The following is a 22,316-nucleotide window of genomic DNA, read 5'->3' as shown; positions in this document are numbered from 1 at the left end:
GCTGATTTTCACTTCCCCTCATCTCTCTTCACCCCACTTCTTAGGGCAAAGGAGTATCACCAAGGAAACACCACAGACTTCCCCCATCCCCCTGTGCTGTGGCTTGTTCTGAAACTACTTTTCTCTCTCCACCCTTCCTGCTAGGGTTGGGGCACAGGCGTGGGTCCACCTCACCAGCATCTGCTCTCCTCTTCCATAGAGGAAGCAACAGAGGACAGAACAGCTCAGAAAAGAAGGCAGAGCTGGACTGGGGTTCCTGTGGGTTAGGGAAGGACTCAGTGCCCTTTTGAGAGATGCTCTCAGCACCCAAGGGATGAGATCCAGCCATCTTGGCTCCCTTCTGTGCTACCTATTGTGCTCTCTCTGTGCTTCCCCCATGCCCTTCTGTGGTCCTTCCATGCCCTTCTGTGCTCCCTTCATGCCTTTCTGGGCTCCCTCCATGCCCTTCTATGTTTCCCTTATGCCCTCTCTGCGCTCTTCCCATGCTCCCCACCAAGTTTCCAGCTGTTCTCCCCACCAGGGCAGTGAGAGGAGGAGTGAGCAGAAGAACGAGGCTTCCTGGGAGAAGGCTCTCACTCTCCCCACAGCTGCTGACCTGTTCTCCATAGACAGAGACTGTAGGGTGACAGACACTAGGAAGTGTCTAGGAAGTGGAAGGGGTGGACCTAAAAAGTGTCCTGGACACAGGTTGAGTGACTGTGAATTCTTATTCTAGCAAGCCTCCTTCCCCAAGGCAGGTTTCCATTCCTGCATCCCAGTGGATGATTCCACATATCTCTACATCCCAAATTCCTACATGATCCCACATAGCCCAGTATCAGGACCAGGTCTGGGGTGCTGGGTCCCCTCTCCACCAGTGACCCATGTCCTATCTCCCCTATCTGACCTGGCAGATGGCTTGTGGGAACCGGACCGTAGTGACGAACTTCTTCTCAGTGTTCCCGCGCCTGCATGAAGGTGCCTCTACTTTTTTGTCCCTCTGCTGCTTGTCTACATATTCATCATAGCTAGCTGTCTTCCTAGCTGCGTGGTGGGACAGAGCCCTGCACACGCCCATATACTTCTTCATCGGTGTGCTGTCCTTTCCTGAAGTTTGGTACACTACTACCACCATCCCCAAGATGCTGGCCAGCCTGGCAGATGAGCACCGGGGTATCTCGCTGGCAGGCTGAATGTTGCAGATGTATTTCTTCCACTCGCTCGGCATCACTGAAGGCTGTGTGCTGACTGCCATGGCCATTGACAGGTACGTGGCCATCTGCCACCCACTGCGCTGATGAGGAAACATTTCTTAAATGTTTTTAGGTCTTATATATATTTTAAACTTCCCTTTTTCAAAGACTGCCCCATTTTAGAATTCCAGCCTGCAAACAGAAACCTGTGCCAGAAGAGCGGGGAGCCACAGAGACAAGAGGCCTCAGACAGTTAGAAAGAGGTCTCAGACAGTTAGCTCAAGTTAAGATAAGCAAGTTCTGCTCTCATAGCTCCCAAGGACAGCAAGCCTGGGAGATGAAGACTTGGGCATGTGGGATCAAGGCCCATTTATACTTACTATTGTGCTATAGCTGCCACTTTAAGTAAGTTTTAAGTTTTATAGGATATATATGTATATCAATAAGTTAAGTTAGCTGTTAAGTATTCTTATATTATTGCTAATAATTATAAGCCTAGAGTGATTTTAGCAGTACCAACCAGAGGGTGCTCTCAGCGCCAGAAAGCCCAACTCCCATGCTTCTGAGGCTGACATATGGGCCACTCTGTGCAAAGGAATCTAACAATTAGCTACATTTGAACCTTGAGTTTTAGTGATCCCCTTTCTTCTCTACAACTAACAAGGTCAGGTTGTTCCCATCCTGGCCCACTGTGATAAGCTGACACCTGCAATATGTAACGCTGGGGTTGATCATTTTAATGACCATCTCTTTGTTCATTGAATATGTTTCTTTCTTCTAAGTTATGATGTAAAACTGCACAAACTGCGCCTGCGCCTGTAAGAAATGATGACACTGTTCCTTTAAGAAATGATGTATATAAACCTTGCTCAAACAAAGCTTGAGGTCTTTGCTTTGGGATCTGTCCCAGGGCACTGACCCTGGATCCAGAATAAAATCTCACCTGTGCTCTTGCATGGTCTCTAAGTCATTCCTTGAAACACTCGGGGCGCCCTAAGGATGGAGATTTTTCCCAGACCCTAACAGCACTACCCGACTCTCATGGCGCCCAGGCTCTGCACACAGCTCACCGCCTGCTCCTGCCTCTGCGGTTTCCTACTGGTCCTCCCTGAGGTCTTATGGATGGCCACACTGCCATTCTGTGGCTCCAACCGCATCCAGCAGATCTTCTGCGACTTCACACACCTGCTGCACCTGGCATGCGCAGACACCTCACTGGTGGTCATCGTGGATGCAGTGCATGCCGTGGAGATCCTGGCCTCCTTCTTGGTCATTGCCCTGTCCTACACCCGCATCATCATGGTCATCCTGAGCATGCCCTCTGCTGAAGGTCGCCACCGAGCCTTCTCCACCTGTGCTGCACACCTTGCCGTATTTCTGTTGTTCTTCAGCAGTGTGGCCGTAATGTACTGTGCTTCTCGGCCACATACTCAGTGCTCTGGGACACAGCCACGGCAGTCGCCTTCGTCATCCTGGCCCCCTTCCTGAATCCCGTCATGTACAGTCTGAGAAACCAGGACATGAAGGATGCCATCCGGAGGGTCTTCTGTTCCAGGCACAAGGAGGGTGGGTTTGGGAAACAGCATTAGATGGTCCCCCAGTACCCAGCCTCTCTCGGGGACACCCCTGCTCCCAAGCTTTCCTCTTCAGTCACAGCAGCAGGCTCTGCTTTGAAACCAAACTGAGCCCCAGGTGGTGGATTAGGCCTGCGAGGCATGGTTGCTTGATGAACCCCAGTGGCCCCCTTCCAAGCACAGAACCCAGAGTAGGCTCTGAGCACCGCTGGGTGTGTCCAGAAAATTCTGTCATTCCCTCCCCAGCACTAGGATCCATCTTGGCATCTAACATTTGGATGAATATGTTTTTATGATGCATAAAATAAAATAACCAAGTAGAGAAAATGTTTTGTTTTTGTTTTTGGACCACATCCAGATGTGCACAAGGGTTACTCCTGTTTCTAGATTCAAGAATCATTTACCTAGTGGGTTCAGGGGATCAGATGGGAGGCAAGGATGAATCTAGGTCAACCCACGCGCAAGGCAAACACCTTGCCCCACTCAGGGCCCCAGAAAATGTATTTTTCATACAAATCTCTTGTCAACAATCTCATCCCAAAACTAATCCTTTTGGGCACCTCAGATTACTATGTTTGGAGACACTAGTCAGATCTATTAATCTATGGCATTTTTACAAATGGTTTGAATTTTATAAATAACCCATGATTTATTTATTTATTTATTTATTTATTCCTGCTTCACATAGACCTGCATGGGGCCTTCCTGCTTCACATAGACCTGCATGGGGTCTCTGTGGGAGATGAACCGAACCCTCTCTAGGGATAAAACACACACACATACATACACGCATGCATGCATGCATGCATGCCTGATGCTCCCTGAGTCACACACCTGTGAACAGGGCCATCTCAGCCCTTCCGGCACCCCTCATTCTGCCTCACTCCAACCACTCAAAGACCAGAGAATTTGGCCAGAGAGTCTGAAGACACAACTTACTTTTTCTCTGTTTCTAGAAAGCTGCCCCATCTTTCTGAGTCTTCATTTCCAATTTTGTAAAATAGATATAATTATGGAACCAATGGCTTCATAACAATAGCATTTAGCTTTAAGATTAAGGGTAACTTCCTTAGGAGGAAACTATGTGCCCTTTGACTAATGACCCTGATTTTAGTTAATTTTTGTAATGGATTCTAAATCATCTATAATTTTAAAGTCTGGAGTCTCCACTTTTCACACACCCACAGCTCAGGGACTGGGCTCATTGTTTTGGTCATTGTTTTTGTCAGGATCAGCACTGGTTTCCATGAGAATAACTACATACATAGGACTAGAGCAATAGCAGAGATAGTGACAGCCCATAAACCAAAAAAAGAGAAAATAAGAAAAGAAAAGAAAAGAAAAAGAAGTCTAATGGAAACAGCAAATCACCATAATACCAAAGACCAGCTTTGCCAAACAGTGCTTTATTCTGGGCCTGGAAATGAGAATGATGAAGATAGTCACATAGAACCAAACAGAAGAAGTACAACAAGCCAAACCAGGGCTACCCCATAACACACAGAGGGATCACCCTTTCCTTCATGGGAAGGTTTTTGCTGAATTACATTTTTCTGCATATTATCCCAAGACTTAGAGCAATGGTGATAAGTCTGGCACAAATAAAATGCATGTAAAGCAAATGCAAGTGGAAACTGACCTTACTGTCATTTGTACTATGGTTAGAGACTGAAAAATAGATGAGTGTGTGTTGAGTAAAACTCAGGCTGGACAAAGACCTTAGTAGGATCCAAAACATCTGGCAGGTAGAATCAACAGCCTGTGCCAGGTACTTCAAAGGAGTCATGCAGGAGAGGGGACACCCATATGGGACCAGCACACAGATGAGGGAACTGTGCACAGGTGAAGATACTACACATAGGTGAGGGAACCGCAGAGGTCATAGTTAGACACAGCCATTCATTCACAGCTAAAGCTCCAGGAGACACAAACCTTTCCCAGCAGGGTCTCCTGACCTGTAGTATATAACTCAGGTCCTTCTGAGATTGTGAGACAAAACAGGGCCAGACCAGGGATTTTACACTGGCCTGACTTAGAGGAAATCCTACTAACAGCAGCAAGCAGAGTAACAGAACATCACAGCTGTCTTTAAAGTCCCTGCATCCTACTGGATTCTGACTTGGTCTTGTTTAATTCAAGAAGTGGTTCTGTCCCTGGAACTATGGGCACTGTCCCAGGGTACTGTCCCTGATACTGTGGGTACTGTTGCTGAGGCTGTGGATATTATCTTTGGTACAGTGGGTACTGCCACTGGTGCTATAGGTGTTGTTTTAGTATAAAATATAAAGTCTAAACACTGGTGGTGGGAATGCCTCTCATTCATACTATGTGCCTTAAATATTACTGTGAAAGATTTGCTTTTTTGTTTTGTTTTTTAATTAATTTTTTATTTTTAATTATGAGAACAATGGTGCAAAGAGGACAAGGTAAAGTTACAGTGAAAAGACAATCACCCATAAACAGAGTTCTCAGAAGAAATCCCCTTGCTGACGCCTAAATATTGAACTTACAGTCAAAGAACATTAAGAAAAATAAGGCAGAACCCATGTACAATTACTTTATCCACAAGTCCCCAGATTGTAGTACATTAATAACATTTCTTAGCAGTACACAAAGCAACTTAAAGCCATGAGATTTATGTGACTCCTTAAACATTGAAGGCATAGTATTTTTTTATATTTTCATGCACATGCATATTAATTTAAGTTAACATCAAAAGTTTAAGAAGTTTTTTTTAAGGGTTAGTCAAAAGAGCACAGTAAAAACGGTGTTAGAGTGGCAAATATTGTTTGCATAGGCCCACCAAAATATGGGGGACATGGAAAGGAAAAGCCTTGGTCTAAATACAAGGAGACCCTACCCCTGAAGTTTCCTGGCATAAGACCAACTCTAGGCTCCAGGCAAACTAGTTTATTCAATCCAAGTCTTTGTCTGTAGTGCCAATACAGTTTTATTTTTCACACAGTCTCTATTGTTGGCATCAGGTTTCTGTATTAAAGATCCTGGAATCTTCACATCCTACATTGAAGTCAAGCTAATGTGGAGTATCCTCTGGTTTCACCTCACAATTAAAGGGCAATACAGCAAGCCCTGTGCAGTAAGCAGATCATTGTTGTTGTTAAGTCTTCTCAGTGTTAAGGGAAGTCTCTTTTGAGTAGGTCGATGTCAGAGCAGCGGCAGGGTCTTCCCTGGTAGAGGATTGCCTCCAGGTGATGTTATAGACAACCTTGGATGTTTCATAGATGTCTTCTCTAGATCAGGGGTGAATGGAGAATGCCCATTCTTCTGAGGCCAGGTCTTTATGTCAATGTTCAGGATGTAAGGTCCCATTGCACTACAAGATTTGTGTGTTCCCATCTCTATTAGATAAGAACTTATTTTTATGTATAGTATTTTCCCATTTTAGTGTGCCTATGCAAAGAAGAAATAAAGCCACGTGGCATTATCAGAGTATATGAGGGCGTAAGAACGCATCCAACAATACCCATGGCTTGGTTCAAACATAAGCATTAAACTGAGGGACTCTTTCACCAAATTCCCTATTGAACAGTTCACAAAGAGAAGAAAAGATAAAAAAAAGGGGGGGGGGGGGGGAATCGTCACTGTACAAGAAAATATTCAGCAAAATATAGCCGTCAAAGAAAACACACATAAAATGTTGAAAAGTCATATGTGTCCTTTTATATATATAAAGTCGAATGAGTCCATGTTTCTGGGAGAGGCCTTTCTCGACACGGTGCCTTTACCCTTTCAGATGGTAGGTCTGGAGAAGGGTAGTAGCAGTGAAATAATTTCACAGGCAGTCAGTAAAATAATTTCATAGGAGTCAGCCAGCTTTATTTCAAGGCCCTATCTGCCATGTGCATTTCCTCACATGGCTTTTATGCTAAAGTTTCCTCTCTGCTGCTTCTCCTCTGACTCTCTGCCTATTAGTCTCTCTGCTGCTCCTAAACCTTGTCTTTCTCTCTCTCATCTCTTTTTCTCCGGAGCTCTGTCACCTTTTCTGCTGCTTTAAATGCATCCTTGCTGATTTCCAGCCCCCTGGCAACTCCTTCTTAATAATCTCCCAGCCTCCTCCTCTCTGGCTCTCTCTCTTCTCCCCTCTCCCACCACCCTGCCCCAGGCAGACTCCTCTACCCACCCATTTCAGGTGTGGGCTGTTCTGATCATTCAAGTAGAATAAACAGGAAGTTGGGGGAGGGGATACCCACATGTCGAGTACTGTCCCTGGTGCTGTGCCTACTGTCAAGGGTGCATGGGTACTGGAGCTGGTGCTATTGGTTCTGTCATTGGTGCTGTGGGTACTGTCCCTGGTATGTGGGTACTGTCACTGGGACTGTGGTAACTGTCCCTGGTACTGTGGATATTGCATCTGGTGCTGTGGGTACTATAGTTGGTAGTGTAGGTACTGTGCCTGGTACTGTGTCTACTGTCATCGATGCTGTATGTACTATCGCTGGTGCTGTGGTTACTGTGCCTGGTATGTGGGTATTGTCCCTGGTACTGTAGGCACAGTAATCGGATACTGTGCGTAATTCTTTCTAGGTTCTGTAATCAGGAACTCTAATGAGGGCACAGGAAAACCTCCATTTATAAGCTCTGTTTAGAGAACTCGCAGAAGTCAGGTGCCTAGTGAGTCCATCCAGACCTTCTACTGTAGGACTGTGGCGCCTCAGTGTGGGGGTGGCACCCAGGAGTAGGCCCTTAGGCCACAGAACTCCCTCTGTGGCTCACTCTTCCCCCCTAGAGGCCTCAGGCAGCTGGTGAAATCCTAAAGGAAATCCTACCTGAAAACTTTTCTCTGAGTCTCAAGGGGCCCTGTAACAAAAGAGCTAATGAGAAGCAAACAGCCACTAATGGAGCAGGAAGTCTGAGGCTGAGGCTCAGGGGACACCAACACCTTAATGAGGCTCAGGAGGGTCTAGCCTCTTAATAAGGCTCTGCCTCAAGCTCAGTAATTGCAGGGGTCTCTGCACAGCACCCCAGCTGTGTATGTAGCAAGGGCCATGGGGAAGATGTTTTCTCTAATTGGAAAAGGGGGAACTGAAATGGGGAAGGGACCTCCCAGGCCACCCCCGCACACCATGCTGCAGCCCAGCTCACAACAGGATGCTTGCCTCCCACACAGTGCTCCACCTAGTCACACACATGTACTCATCTCTCACTCACAGTGCTCTACCTGGTCTCACACACAAGGTGTTGCCACCCTGAACACAGTGCTCCAGCCAGCTCAACAACAGGGTGTTCATCTCCTGCACACAGTGTTCCACCTGATCTCACTCACACAGAGGTGATCCCCTTCGGCACACAGTGCTCCACCTGATCTACCACACAGATGCTCATCTCCAGCACACAGTGCTCCATCTTTGTTCTCTTATCTTTCCACTCCTGTCTCTTCTCCCAACAGTGGGCAACCGTCACTCTTGTTCCACCACCCAAGAAAGTGCTTCTCTCTGCAGAAAGGGTGTGAGTGTTAGGATTCTGTGCACAGAGGCAGGAAAGCCCCATTTGGCATCGAGACATCACCTTGGGCATGAACTCCCTGCCCGGGAGTCTCCTTGTTCACCTGTGTCTCCCTGACTTTCCCACCCAATAGTCACGTCCTGCACTCCCCTGCTTTTTGCAGAACAGAATACTCTCTTCAGCCCTGCTAGAGCCTGGGGCACAAAGACTATGCTTCTAGGGGTGAGAGACTGAATACTTGAGCACAGGGTCCTTTTTTCCCAATGACAAGCATCTGGAAGGAGTATGCCCACTCCCAGCCTCACCTGCCCCACAACCTTACGATGTGAAGACAGTTCTCTAAGTGAGAAGGGATGTGTTTAGATGAGAGAGGCCAGAGCATGCACAGTGGGGAAGGCATTCATCTTACAAGCAGTCAATGTAGGCTTGATCCCCTGATCCCTACCTGGAGTGATCCCTGAGCACAGCTGTAGGAGAAAGCCTTGAGTGGGTATGACCCCAAAACCAAATGACAAAGGTACACAAGAGTATACTAGATTTTTCATAAAATGTCTGGGCCCCTGTCTTCCTGGGAGTCCAGGTGGGTGATGGAATACAACATTGTGAGCAAATCTGTAAAAAAAAAAATGAAGAAGAAGAAGAAGAAGAAGAAGAAGAAGAAGAAGAAGAAGAAGAAGAAGAAGAAGAAGAAGAAGAAGAAGAAGAAGAGCACAATGCAATGCTAGAATCAGACAAGAAGCAAAATTTTAAAATGTTTTGGAGGAGGGTTGGGTTATGTGCAGCAGTGCTTGGGGGACCTTATATGGTGCCACAAATCAAACCAGAATAGATATGTGCTAGGTAAATGCCTTAAAACCCCTGTGCTATCTTTAGCGCCAGGAAGCACAATCCCAAGCCTGTGACCTGGCAGGTCACAATAGGTTCAATAAGAAAAGAAGCCGGGGCCAGAGAGATAGCATGGAGGTAAGGTGTTTGCCTTGCATGCAGAAGGACGGTGGTTCAAATCCCGACATCCCATATGGTCTCCCGAGCCTGCCGGGAGCAATTTCTCATCATAGAGCCAGGAGTGACGCCTGAGTGCTGCCAGGTGTGACCAAAAAAAAAAAAAAAAAGAAGAAGCCCTAAAGGTTGCACCTCTTAAAGGGGGTTCAGGCAATGCTGTTCAGTAGGCGGAAGACAGTTGCTATCTGCTCCTCTGCACACAAGAACCTCCCCCTCTGGACCACGTTCCCTTACTTCCCTTCATTTCAAACAAGGAGGCTCCAGACAAATGCCAAAAGGAGGCAGCATCCATGGACACTGGGGTGAAATAGACAGGCCCATGCAGAATCCATGCATAGGGACTATGGCCCACAGTAAGGCTGGGGTGACCTGACCATGCAAGTTCATGTAGCCTCTGCCCAGGAAGCCTCTGCCCAGGAAATCGAAACTGAAGCTCTCTGTGGGCTGGGTGGAGCCATGTGCAAGGACAGAAGGCTCAGCTCTGGTATCTGCCAACAGCTCTGACAGGCTCTGGTCTCTCACTCTTGCCTCAGCATTGACCCTCTGGTGCTGCTTCCTTGACCTTCCTGGGCCACAGCAAACTCAGTTCTCCTCAGCATCTGCAGCAGGGTGAGTCCTGACACCCCACCTGGGTCTCACCAGGGGAGAACTCAGCCTTTTTCTCTGGGGAGGGTGCGAAGAGAAGTGTGGGGAGGGAGAGGGGAAGAGAGAACTGGGGAGGGAGGGGAAGAGAGAGGAGAAGAGTGGAGGGAAGAGAAGTAGAAGGCTACTTCAAGGACTGGGGACAAGAGCTGCCTCTGCTTGATCCACATAGAAACCCTAGACTTTCCTCCAGGGAAGTCCAATGAGCATCTCTTGTTCCCAGGAGGCACCACTGACTTCAGGAACCCCAGGGCTGTGCTCAGGGACTGAAGGAGTGCCCAGGAGACCTGATAAACCCCAGGCATGTCCCTGGAGGGTACAGAAGGCTGGGGAAGGGGTGTTGCCTGGCCAGAGGATGTATCCAGAGAAGCTCCTCCCCACAGACCTTTGCTAAATTCTTGGCAGAGATTCTCTGTGACCTGCCTGAGGATGCCCTAAAGTTATGCGCCATTTTCTGGCACTGCGCAGAGTTCATCTCAAGTTCTGCATTCAGATGGTTGCTTGCAGGAAGCGCATCTTAGCATTGTGTTAGCTTGTGGGTGTGTTTGAAGGTCTCAGCCTCTTAGGGTTTCTGCCCTGGTGTGTCCCTTGAAGCTCAATTTGATCCTTTCTGTCTCTTCGTTTTCATTTGTAAAACTGATCCTGGACCTTGACTCTCTTTCACAAGAGACTCCCATCCTGTTTTTCCTCTAGTGGCTGACTCTGGCCAAGTTAACTCACTCATCATTGTCTTCCCCTGACTCATGAGCAGTAAGGGATTTATTTGGTTCTTTTTTCTTCAGTGAACACTGTGTGCGAAGCATCTTTTCCTGCAAGACTTTTCTTAGCACACCTTCTGGTTATTCACTGTGTTGGTTCATATCAGAAAAGATTTGTTTCAGGTCTTTTCTACAACAGTCATCTTGGCTTGACCTAAAAAATCCTTTTTTCCAAGTGATTTTTCTGCTGGCAAGATTGCAGGCTCCTGTATGGAAGTCTTGCAGTCACCCAGAGTCTGGCATTGTGCATGTGAAAGAGCTAGGGGCTCTCGGAGTCCATCAGAGATGGGCAGCAGAGGCCCAGCAGACCAGGAGAACCCCAAGAGACAAACTTTTACAGAACTTGCAGAACTTAGAAGAGTGCAGTTGCCCTGCCTGAGGTCCTGGTGAGGGTTTCACTGTCATGGGCAGCAAACAAGACTTTATTTCCCGGTCATTCTGTACAACTTTCAATGGCTTTCATCAGTGCCTCCCTCTCTTAAAATTTGACCATGGGGCTCAGAGCTGTGGTGGCCCGTGGGAGGTGGAAGCTATGAACCCCAACTGTGAGGTGCAGGGCCTGGAGTCCACTGGTGCCCTTCTCTTCCTGTCACCTCTGCACCAGCCTTACTGCTGCCGCCTCCACCCCTCTGAGCAGAAGCACATCTCTGCTTCATAGTCACGTCCACGTGCATTAGGACAGCCGGTGGCTCCCAGCCCAGCTCTGGTTTTCTATTGCTCATGTCCCTCTCCTAGGCTTACCCACGTTGACAGATGGAGACGGAGTTTAAGAAAATCCTCCTGCAGAAAGGGCTGGAGAAGCTCAGTGATTACCAATTTCGAACAGTCAAGTCCTTACTGGCCAGTGAATTAGAACTCTCAGAGAAAATGACGGAAGACTATGACAGAATCAAGCTTGCTAATCGGATGTTCATCTGCTTCCCTGGAGTCACATGCATAGTGAAGCTCATTGATATCCTCAAAGACGACCCCAACGACCCCAATATCCAGAACATTGTCAGCTCACTACGAAAGGCAAAGCAAAATGGTAACAGAGACCCCCATGCCCCGCTGGGATCCTTGGTCTGAGAGGAGCTGGGTCAGCTAACACTGGGCTATGCAGTGGCTCAGGACAGCTCAGCCCGGGACCCCCGGAGCCCTCCTGTGTCAGAAAGCTGTGTTGGGGTGAAGTGTTTGGTTTCTTTGAGGTGGTATTAGAGTTTGGTTATTCTACAGTTCCCAAAGGGGAAAGGGAGACCCCATATCCCCTACCCAGTAAGGATAGGGGAAGCTATTCCAGTTATATTAGTTCACAGTAAATAATCCTCGTAGATATGAGGGGAATAAGAGGCAAGAAACTCATACTCAAGGGGTTCACCAACAAGCCAGCTGCTATACTCAAGGAGCCCACAAGCCTGCAGGAAAAAAGCTGCTCTCTCAGCTACCTGCCTCCCCTTTATTCTGCTCCAAACTGCACCCCTCCCTCCAAGGGGAGGGGGAAAAGCAGGTAATGAGAACAGATACAAAGGAGAACTATTATGAAGACCTCTATATACTTCACAGTGGGGTGCTTGGAGTAAAGTGAGCAATCCTGCTGGAGCCCTGGGGAGCCCAATCTTACAGCATGACCCAGGGTTAGAAAAGACTGTCTTAGTGATAATCTTTGTCTTTGGGCTTAGCTAGAGAGCAGCAGCCATCACTATCTGCTCAGGACCCTCAGATCGACAGTGTGACAGGGGCTGAACATGCTCCTTTGTATTCACACCACTGGGGCTCCCCAGGGCTCCCCTCACCAGACTCACATATCTGCTGCAGGGTCTTCTCCATGGTCCTGCCTCTCGCTCTGGTAGATTTGGGATTCCCCAGCAGCACCTAGGGCTGAGCCAGGGAGGAGGGCAGGGGCTGGTCTGGCTGGGTCAGGCTCCAGAGTGCAGGGGGCACTTTTGGGGTGTGAGGCAGGTCCCAGGCCTCCACATGCAGACCCGACCCCTGTGTGCTCATGTGTCATCTGCTTGTCAGCGACAAAGAAACTCAAAGCTGGAGCAGAACCACTGCAAAAAAAGAGGAAGCAGGACGAAGTCAGCACCTCCACACAGGCCTGCAGCTCAGACGTATCTGGGGCTCCTCAAGACACAGCAGACACCCCCATGGTCCAGGTCAGTCAGGGGTGGGCCTGGGGGCCCCACAAGGGCTAGGACAAAGGAGGCCACCAGCAAGACAGCCTCAGCTCCCAAGTCCAGGCAAAAAAATTCAGGAACAGGTTGTCTCAGTCACGCAGCCCCTTCCAAAAGTGGGGGAGTCTGATGCGACCCCAGCATCTCCGGCCTTTCCAGAGAGAGACAGAGATTGAGATTCAGAGAGACAAAAAGGCAAAAGAAACAAAGATACAGAGACACATAGAGCCAGAGACAGAGAAACAGAAATAGAGACAGAGACAAAGTCACACAGAGATAAAGAGACAGGAGACAGCAAAACAGAGATACAGAGATATAGAGCCAGAGACAGAGATGCAGAAAGACAGAAACAGGCACAGGAAGAGACACAGAGACAAAGAGATCAAGAAACAGAGACACGGAGACATAGAGACAGACAGAGATGCAGACAGAAGCAGACACAGGCAGAGACAAAAAGATCAAGAAAGAAATACAGAGAGACAGAGACACAGAGAGACAGACACAGAGACAAAAAGACAGAAATACAGAGAAACATAGAGCCAGAGACAGAAAGACAGAGACACACAGAGACATAAAGAGACAGACACAGTGACAAAGACATAGAGAAATAGAGATAAAGACAGAAAGAGACACAGAGGCAGAGATCCAGAAATAGAAACAGAGTTACAGATAGAAAGACAGCCATCCACAGAGGGACAGGTACAATCAGAGACTCACAGGATTCTGGGCCTGAATAAAGGCTCAGGAGCTGTGCCCATGAGACAGGCCATGTGCCAGGCCCTGCTCACACCCTGGACAAGCCTTCTACCCCTGCCAAGAGTGTGAGGACCAGGTGTCCTCCACTGAGCCCTTCCCAACAACTTCTATGCCTCCCACCAACATCTCTCAGGATGATGGATAGGGACCCCCACAATAGGCTGACACCCCAGTCCACTCAAGAGAGACACTGCAAAGTAAAACCCCAGCTCTGCAGGTTTTAGATCTAAAAACTACTCACAGGAAAATATAAACACTTTCAGAAAAAGAAAAAAGTCATCCAAGACAACACAGGCATGCACAGGGAGCAGGGACACCAGGAATCTACCCTGGTCCTCTCTTCGACCAATACCCAACATTTTGCATCTCCTGGCATCCAGTTGGCCACCAGCGTCTCACAAACCACCCCGATCAAGCAGCCTGACACAACAAGGATCTCACCTGCCACCCCAAGCTCAGTGAACATGGCATCCCAGACCAAGGTATATGCCCCATGCTCTTGTCACTGTTGATCTGTCCACTCTCTGTCGCCTGGCATCATGTCAGGAACGGGACAAGACTTGTGTGCTGAGCTTTTTTTGGTCAGATGTGGTGTTTGGGAACTTCTAGCTCTGTGTCCAGGAGTCACTCTCAGCATTCTAAGAGGTGTTGGAGATTGAACCCAGATTCTTGCATGCAGGAGTCACCCTGGCAGTGCAGGCATCTTTCTTTGGTGGGATCAAACTCAATTGCCTCCATGCAGGGCCTTGGCTCATCCCCAAATGTCTCATCACCTTTGAGTCCTCCTTTGAGTTCTTGGTGGTACTCACCATGTTTCATAACTCAGGTGACTTAGGCTTTCCTCAGATGTAGTCTTACATCTGCTCAAGCTCATAGAATTTGTTTTTGTTTTTGTTTCTGTTTCTGTCTGTCTCAAAACCAGGAGACACCAGCTATACCCGAGAGAGCTGAAGACAGAGGAACCCTCGCCAAGGACTCAGTGACTGTGAAGGTGCTGAAACGTTCACAGCCCTTCAGTTATGAGTCCACAGAACAGGGTACAGAGTCAATGTTCCACGCCTTGGTGGCAACCACCAATCATTTCTTCTGGGTGAAGGTGCTGGACATGGCACTAAGGAAGTGCTTCACAGAAAAGTTTGTGCTCCTCATTTCTGGCCACTCTGAGAACAGAGGAATCTTGGAGGTCAGTAGGTCTTCGTCAGTGTTTCTGGCCCATGACCAGATCCAGGTCCCAAACAGTGTCCTGAGAAAAGCAAGAGAGATACCCAAGATCGCCTTTATCAAGAACACACCAGGGATATTTGTGTACGGGTGCTACGAGCTGATCAAGGTAAGTGCTTGGCATGGTTTTACGCTTCCTCCCACAACACCAGTGCTGACCGACAGGTTATTGAATAATAAAAAGTAATGAACTCCATGGTAGCTCAGATCTATGTTCTTCAATTCTCTTGTTTACCAAAATATAAAGGCAAAGATATGGGGGCCAGTGAGTTAGTATATTGCAAGAAGCCCAGTTTGATTCCACCAAGCATCACTAGGTGTGACCCAAAACCCAAAAAATAAAGAAAAAGGCAAAAAATGTTTTCCAAACTTTTCCATCTGCAAACTCAAGGTACAGGTGAGTAGGGTGTATTTAATCCTCCAAACAGACACAGATACTAATTTCTACTGTGTCTAATTCCTGCTGTGTCCAAGGAGAGACCAGGTTGATCTCCATTGCTCTATTACATGTCCTTCCTGACACCCTTCCCATTCACACATTCTTACATGGACTTGATCAGAGATAAATAGCATCAGTGAGAGAAACATGGCCCATAGGTCGTGGGGTCAATGGGATATGATATTGGAGAAAAGAGGACAGAAAGATCTCTGTGGACCTTCTTCTGTGTAATCTTTGAAATCTGCTGAACAAGCAACTGTAAGCCATTAATTTCTGCAAAAGTGCATCTATATGAGCTTATGTTCCACTGATAGTTGTTTTAAGGAAACTCTCGCTATGGGTAGAAGCTATGAAGCAGGAAAATTGTTTAAAAATTAGCACATGAATCTTTAGGGAGGCCACAAAGAAAGCCAGGATGAAAGTGTCTTGAGAGGGACAGCCCAAGTCCCAGACTGCTCTGGCATCAGTATCTGACCCATGCGCACATGACTCTTTCTCATTCACATGGAGGAGGCTGTGTTCTAGAAACTGAATGCGACAGTTCTGTTGCAGAAAACAGAAAACAAGAAGAACACAGTCTATGAGATTAGGGATGAAACTGGAAACATCAACGTGAAGGGGAGTGGACAGTGCCACGGACTGTCTTGTGAGGCCGGGGACAAGCTGCATCTCTTCTGCTTTCGACTGAGAACTGTCGATCACAAGCCAATTCTGCTGAGTGAGAAGCACAGTCTCATCCAGGTAAGGGTGTCAGGGAAGCGAGAGTGATGTAAAGGGCATGGGAGTGCTGGGTTTTGTTTTTTTGTTCATTGCTCACCAAAGCCTTGCACTGCCCTTGCTCCCATTTCTACAGGGAGCTCTAAAAGTCTCCTGCTGAATCAGCATCCCTCACCTAGACTACAGCATTGAGTGATGCTTGCACTAAGTAAGAAACCACTTAAAGGAAGCAGATGTGTATTGTTGTATTAAAAATATTAGTCCTAGTGGTGGAGGAGTGGATGGATGCTAAGGCCTTTCTCAGCCCAGCCCAGCACCTGCAGCCCCTATGGCCTGGCAGGTCTGTAGGTATCAGGGTAACAGTGAGAAAATGACCCACAGCAGTCAGATGAAGTTTCAGGAGACATCCAGCTTTATTGACAAGGCCCTAACCGCCATGTGCATATCTCTCATAGCTTCTAAACTAAACAGCCTCTTTCTTGCTCCTCTGCATCCATGCTGTCTCTGATCTCTCTCTCAGCTGTGTCTTTCTTGCTCAGGCTCTTCTCACCCCTCCCCCAGGCCACTTTAATTACCAACCACAGACCCCTCCCAGTTGTGCGAGGGTCTGACCATCCAGGTAAGATTAGCATTTGGGGGCCGGAGAGATAGCATGGAGGTAAGGCGTTTGCCTTTCATGCAGGAGGTCATCGGTTCGAATCCCGGCGCCCCATATGGTCCCCTGTGCCTGCCAGGCGCAATTTCTGAGCCTGGAGCCAGAAATAACCCCTGAGCACTGCCGGGTGTGACCCAAAAACCACAAAAAAAAAAAAAAAAGATTAGCATCTGGCCTTGGAGAGGAGTAACAGTGTATGAAATAAATTCACTTAGGAATAAGCTCACTCACTTAGGAATCCAGGCTCTACTCTGACAGATGCTTGCACCAGGTTCACTCTTCCCTACTGCCCAGTCTCAGGAATGACTAGCTTGCTGGTTTCTCCACATCCCGAGCACATCTCGGTGTACAAAGTTAGAGGTGCACATGGAGGCATAATGCTATAATGCTCATCTCATATGCCCAGGTCAGAGGCAGTATTGCCTGCTCTCGGAGCTATTTTCCTAGCAGGTGGAGGCTCTGAAGGTGGGGGAAAGCATGTGGGCAGCCACAGGGGAAGTATGGCTGCACTCCACCAGCTGCAATCTGGGTCAGGCTGAGAGGAAGAGGAAAAAGAGGAAGGGCAGGGAGAAGGGTAGGAAGGACCTCACAGTGTGGCTGTCATGTGTAAGGAGTGGGATTCACTTATGGTAGGAATCACTCACAGTGGGAGATTTCATGCAAATCACTCACTGTTAGCCAAATATTCTCTCTCTCTCACATACATATGTACATACATACATACATACATACATACACAGTAACAGACCAATATTTCTTACAAATGCCAATGCATAAATCCTCAACTTTTTGGCAAATCAAATGCAACAACATATCCAGAAAAAGGTTCTTCATGACCAAATAGGGTTCTTACAGGGATGGTTCAATCAACACAAATCATTGTATCTCATACACTAATCACTCACTTGTACATACACATATATGTGAGGGGTGGAGCTCTAGGTTTTCTAGAGAAGTACAGAGGGACCAAGGTAAAGTAGAACAATTTAATGAACTCGGGAAAACAGTCAAATGTGGGAGAAGGTCTGGGCACACAGTCAGGGCTCCAAGTGCAGAAAGTGTCCCACAGAGAACACAGCTCCACTACCTTGGCATTCCTCAAGGGCAGTGGGGACAAGAGAACATGCCTGGGACATGGACAGTGGGAGTCCATGAGGGCCTCAACTATGAGTCCAGCAAACCATCCACTGGAAATCAGCCAGGTGCAGGGGAGCATGTGGGCAGGGGCTGTGAGCCCTCCATGGGGATTGTGAGGCCTACCTACACTTCGGGCCAGGAGTCTATGTGCAGGAACTTTTCTGACCTTTACCCCAGAGCTACTGAGTACAAGGTTCAGAACTGAGCTGTTTCGAGATCAGCCATGGATGACCTTCCATCACCCCTGAGCCCAAGTTCTCCCTGTGCTCAGCACTAGATTCCAGTCACCACCTCCTCAGGCTGGACATAGGCCATGTGAAAATCAGGCTCCAAAGTACTCAAACTAAAGGGGATGGTGGGAGAGGGAGAAATGGGGAGGATGGGAGAAAGGACAAGGAGTGGGACAATAGGGTGGACTATGGTGTCATTTGAGAAGGGAGAACAGACTGGCCTTCTTATCTCTCCTCAGGTGGTCAAGACCAAAAAAAACAGGAACTAGACAAGAAAATGAATGTCAACATGCAAGTGCAGGTTATGACATTCCCATTTCCAGGCCAGTCCTGAGCGACCAGTTCAATATTAAGAAGTCAGATTCCTGACTTCCAGGAACAGATGACTGCTCCGGGCACAGTCCCATTTCCAAATCACATTGCTTTAAAATAAAACATCTTTCTTACAAATCATGCCTGCATTTTCCCATTCATTAAACTCAGGAAGTAAGTTGATTTTTTTGTAGGGGGGCCAGGTGTGGCATGCCTGGGTGATGCTCAGGACTTACTCCGATTCTGCACTCAGAGATCATCCCTGATGGGTCTCAGGGGACTGTATAGGTTGCTGAGAATCAACCCCAGGCAGCCAGCCAGCCACATGCAAGGCACGTGCTCTCCCAGCTTACTATCACTCTGACTCTTCACATTGAGGCCAGAGTCATAGCACAGCAGGAAGGGAGTTTGCCCTGCATGTAGTTGACCCAGTTGACCCAGATTTGATTCTCCCCTTCCCCGAAATCCCATAAGGTCCCCCAAGCCTGCCAGGAGAGATTTCTGAGCACAGAGCCAGGAGTAATGCTACTGGGTGTGGTCAAAAACAGAAAACAAACAAAATCATGAAACTCATTTGCTAAAAGGTGTGGGCTTGGTCCTTTTGGCCCAGAGTAAGATGATGTCTCCAGTGGTCAGAGGGGTCACAGGCATGGGTGGCATGTAGAATAGGAAACTGGTAGGGCACACTGTGTGCAGTTACACAGAGTGGGAGGGGGACAGTGCAAGGGACATAGTGATGTACAGAGTAGAAGCTAGATGAGGGCATATGGGGTAAAAGGGTGAAGCACATGTGGTGGAGTCATGGGGTAGGACACAAGATGGGATACACAGGTGTGGGACAGGATTGGGGGGTTTATAGGGTGAGAGCACAGAGTAAAGTGTACACAGGTTAGGGGATGCAGATAGCACGAGTAAGAATGTTCACATCTGTCACTTCCTGAGTTACACAGGGCTCAGACACAGACACAAAGGCTCAGTTCAGACTCCAGTCATGGGTACTGTGACCTTGTAGAGAGATCTCTGAGGAGTAAAGAAGCCCTGAAGGCTGCACCCCTGAAAGGGAGTTCAGGTGATGCTGTCAGGTGGGTGAAAGACAGCAGCTGTCTGCTCCTCTGCACACAGGAACCTCACCCCCTGGACCACATTCCCTTACTTCCCTTCATTTCAAACAAGGGGCTCAAGACAGATGCCAAGAAGGAGGCAGCATCAATGGACACTGGGGTGAAATAGACAGGCCCATGCAGAATCCTTGCACAGGGACTATAGCCCACAGGAAGGCTGGGGTGACTTGGCCATGCAGGCTGTCGAAATGAAGTCCTTCAACAAAGGCCTCTGCCCAGGAAATCGAAACTCAAGCTCTCTCTGGGGTGGGTGGAGCTATGTGCAGGGACAGCAGGCTCAGTTCTGGTATCTCCAAGCAGCTCTGGTCTCTCACTCTTGCCTCAGCGCTGACTCTCTGGTGCTACTTCCTTGACCTTCCTGGGCCACAGCAAACTCAGTTCTCCTCAGCATCTACAGCAGGGTGAGTCCTGACACCCAACCTGGGTCTCACCAGGGGAGAACTCAGCCTTTTTCTCTGGAAAGGGTGGGAAGAGAAGGGTTGGGAGAGGGAGGAGAGGAGAGAGCTGGAGAGAAAGGGAAGAGAGAGGAGAAAAGGGAAGGGAAAGGATGGGAAGGGAAGGGAAAAACTACAGCACTTCAAGGAAGGAGGACAAGAGCTGCCTCTGCCTGACCCATGTAGAACCCCCAGACTTGGAGCTGGAGAGATAGCATGGAGGTAAGGCATTTGCCTTGCGTGTAGAAGGTCAGTGGTTCGAATCCCGGCATCCCATATGGTTCCCCAGCCTGCCAGGAGGGAATTCTGAGCATAGAGCCAGGAGTAACCCCTGAGCGCTGCTGGGTGTGACCCAAAATACAAACAAACAAAAAAGAACCCTCAGACTTTCCTCCAGGTAAGATCAATGAGCACCTCTTGTTCCCAGAAGCCACCACTGCTTAGAGCACGACTTCAGGGACCCCAGGGCTGTGCTCAGGGACTGAAGAAGGGCCCATGAGACCTGACATACCCCAGGCATGTCCCAGGAGGGTCACCATGGGTACAGAGGGCTGTGGAAGTGGTGTTGCCTGGCCAGAGGATGTATCCAGAGTAGCTCCTCCCCACAGATCCTTGCTAAATTCTTGGCAGAGTTGAGTCTCTGTGACTTGTCTGAGGATGCCCTTCAGTTATGCGTCATTTTCTGGACACTGCACAGGGTCCATCTTAAGTTTTATATTCAGATGGTTGAGTTTCATTTCTGCCTCTTTGTTTCCATTTGTAGAACAAAAAAAAAAAAAACAAAAACAAAAAAAAAAACCCTGATTCAGCACCTTGACTTCCCTTTGCCAACCTTTCTAAGATCTCTCTTTCACAAGAGGCTCACTCAGGCCGAGTAACTCACTTCTCATTCTCCTCCCCTGACTCACAGGCAGAAAGAAGTGCTTTACTTTTTTCTTCAATGAATACTGTGTCTAAAGCATCTTCTCTTGCAAGGCTTTTCTTAGCAAACCTCTGGTTGCTCACCATGTTAGTTCACATCAGAAAAGATTTGTTTTCTGATATGAAAATGAGAGGACACATTTTTCTCTTCCCTCATCCCACCTGCTTCTCTGTTCAAGGAGGGGTTTTAATCCGATTATCCCTGTCACACAAAAATTAGTCTAGGACCAGCACTTCTGGTCCAACAATTGGTTCTTTGCGCTACGCTGCAGTCCAGAGTCAGGTGTGGAGAAAGAGACCTGTGAGAGACAACCCATAACACAAAAGTTCTCTTTTCACTAGCAACACGCAAGATGCACTCTAGACAGCAGGGAGATGCCCATGAGTGGTTGAGCAAAGGGTTCCCAGTCCTATACCCATGCCCTGTGGGCAGAGATAGAGGCTCTTGGATTGGCTGCACAAGTGACATTTTCTAGAGAAGCCTAGGGGAAAGCCCACTCAGATCAAACTCCATATATGGAGAGAAATGGAGAGTAACGAGTGCTTCGTGACAGGTAAAAAAAAAAAGCCTCATTCCCTACTGTGGGGAAAAGCAAAGGAGAACATCTCTCCTCAGAAGACGAAGATGAGCCAAGGATATAGCAAGTACCTGAGTCCATTCCCCCACTCCATCAACCCCTGAGCCCATGAAGCCCAGGGGGGACATTATGGGTGTTGAGCAGAAATTTAAACTCCCCACCCCATCCCACCTCGCAGCTCAGTAACTGCTGATCTACAGCAGCCTCAGGGTAGGTCAAGGCAGAGTGAACCTCAGCAGGGAGGATACAAGGCCAGTACCCATGGATGCTCTTCTGAGCCTGTTCTTTGTCTGAGTCCTTTGTTGTTGCTAAGCCTCAAGAGCCTCTGTCCTGGGCCAGAGAGATAGCATGGAGGTAGGGCATTAGCCTTCCATGCAGAAGGACAGTGGTTCAAATCCCAGCATCCCATATGGTCCCCTGAGCCTGCCAGGAGCGATTTTTGTGTGTAGAGCTAGGAGTAATCCCTGAGTGCTCTTGGGTGTGACCCCCCCAAAAAAGAGCCTCTGTCCCATAGGTCACAGACCTGGTCTACACATACAGCAGGTGCTGTGATTGCAGCTGTGATACCCATGGGGTGATAAGAACTAAGACCCTACGATATTGTATGTACCTCTCTCCCAGGCTCACTATCTCTCTCCAGTGACAGATGGAGGTGCAATACAAGAAAATCTTTCTACAGAAAGGGCTGGAGATGCTCAGCAATTACCAGTTTAGAGAAGTCAAGTCCTTACTGGTAGGCATTTTAAATTTGACATCGAAGATGCTGGAGGATGACGACAGAATCAAGATTGCAGACCGCATGTTTGCCCGTTTCCCAGGGGCCAAGTGTGTGGCCATACTCATTGACGTGATCAAAGATAACAGAGAACTCGAGAACCTCACCAAGTCCCTAAAGCAGCAGATGGAGGAAGGTAAAAGTGACCCCCAGTCCCCAACTCTCCATCCTCTTCCCAGCAGTACCCTGAGCTGTACCCCTGGCTCTGCCCTCCCCATTGAGGCCCATAATGATGCCACTATTGCTCCATATAGGA

At 48.2% G+C, this 22,316-nt stretch overlaps 1 protein-coding gene and 1 pseudogene across 1 annotated transcript in view; both read left to right on the top strand.

The window, feature by feature from the left end:
- The first annotated feature begins 893 nt into the window (after nucleotides 1–893).
- Nucleotides 894–11,269, top strand: LOC126014323 (olfactory receptor 6K6-like; annotated as a pseudogene).
- LOC126014322 (uncharacterized) overlaps nucleotides 9,803–22,316 on the top strand; it is a 39,227-nt gene continuing 26,713 nt past the window's right edge. The window contains exons 1-11 of the mRNA XM_049777631.1: nucleotides 9,803–9,820; nucleotides 11,347–11,673; nucleotides 12,406–12,436; nucleotides 12,610–12,746; nucleotides 13,901–14,002; nucleotides 14,443–14,850; nucleotides 15,733–15,921; nucleotides 17,003–17,126; nucleotides 17,656–17,801; nucleotides 19,354–19,452; nucleotides 21,965–22,196. Coding sequence (XP_049633588.1) covers nucleotides 11,365–11,673; nucleotides 12,406–12,436; nucleotides 12,610–12,746; nucleotides 13,901–14,002; nucleotides 14,443–14,850; nucleotides 15,733–15,921; nucleotides 17,003–17,126; nucleotides 17,656–17,801; nucleotides 19,354–19,452; nucleotides 21,965–22,196 — 1,777 coding nt within the window. The 5' untranslated portion in view covers nucleotides 9,803–9,820; nucleotides 11,347–11,364. The remainder of the gene's footprint in view (nucleotides 9,821–11,346; nucleotides 11,674–12,405; nucleotides 12,437–12,609; nucleotides 12,747–13,900; nucleotides 14,003–14,442; nucleotides 14,851–15,732; nucleotides 15,922–17,002; nucleotides 17,127–17,655; nucleotides 17,802–19,353; nucleotides 19,453–21,964; nucleotides 22,197–22,316) is intronic.

This window comes from Suncus etruscus, chromosome 7 (assembly GCF_024139225.1).
Source record: "Suncus etruscus isolate mSunEtr1 chromosome 7, mSunEtr1.pri.cur, whole genome shotgun sequence".
In the NCBI taxonomy this organism is placed as follows: domain Eukaryota; kingdom Metazoa; phylum Chordata; class Mammalia; order Eulipotyphla; family Soricidae; genus Suncus; species Suncus etruscus.
The sequence above is the reverse complement of the archived record's forward strand: the minus strand, read 5'-3'. Positions and strand labels throughout refer to the sequence as shown.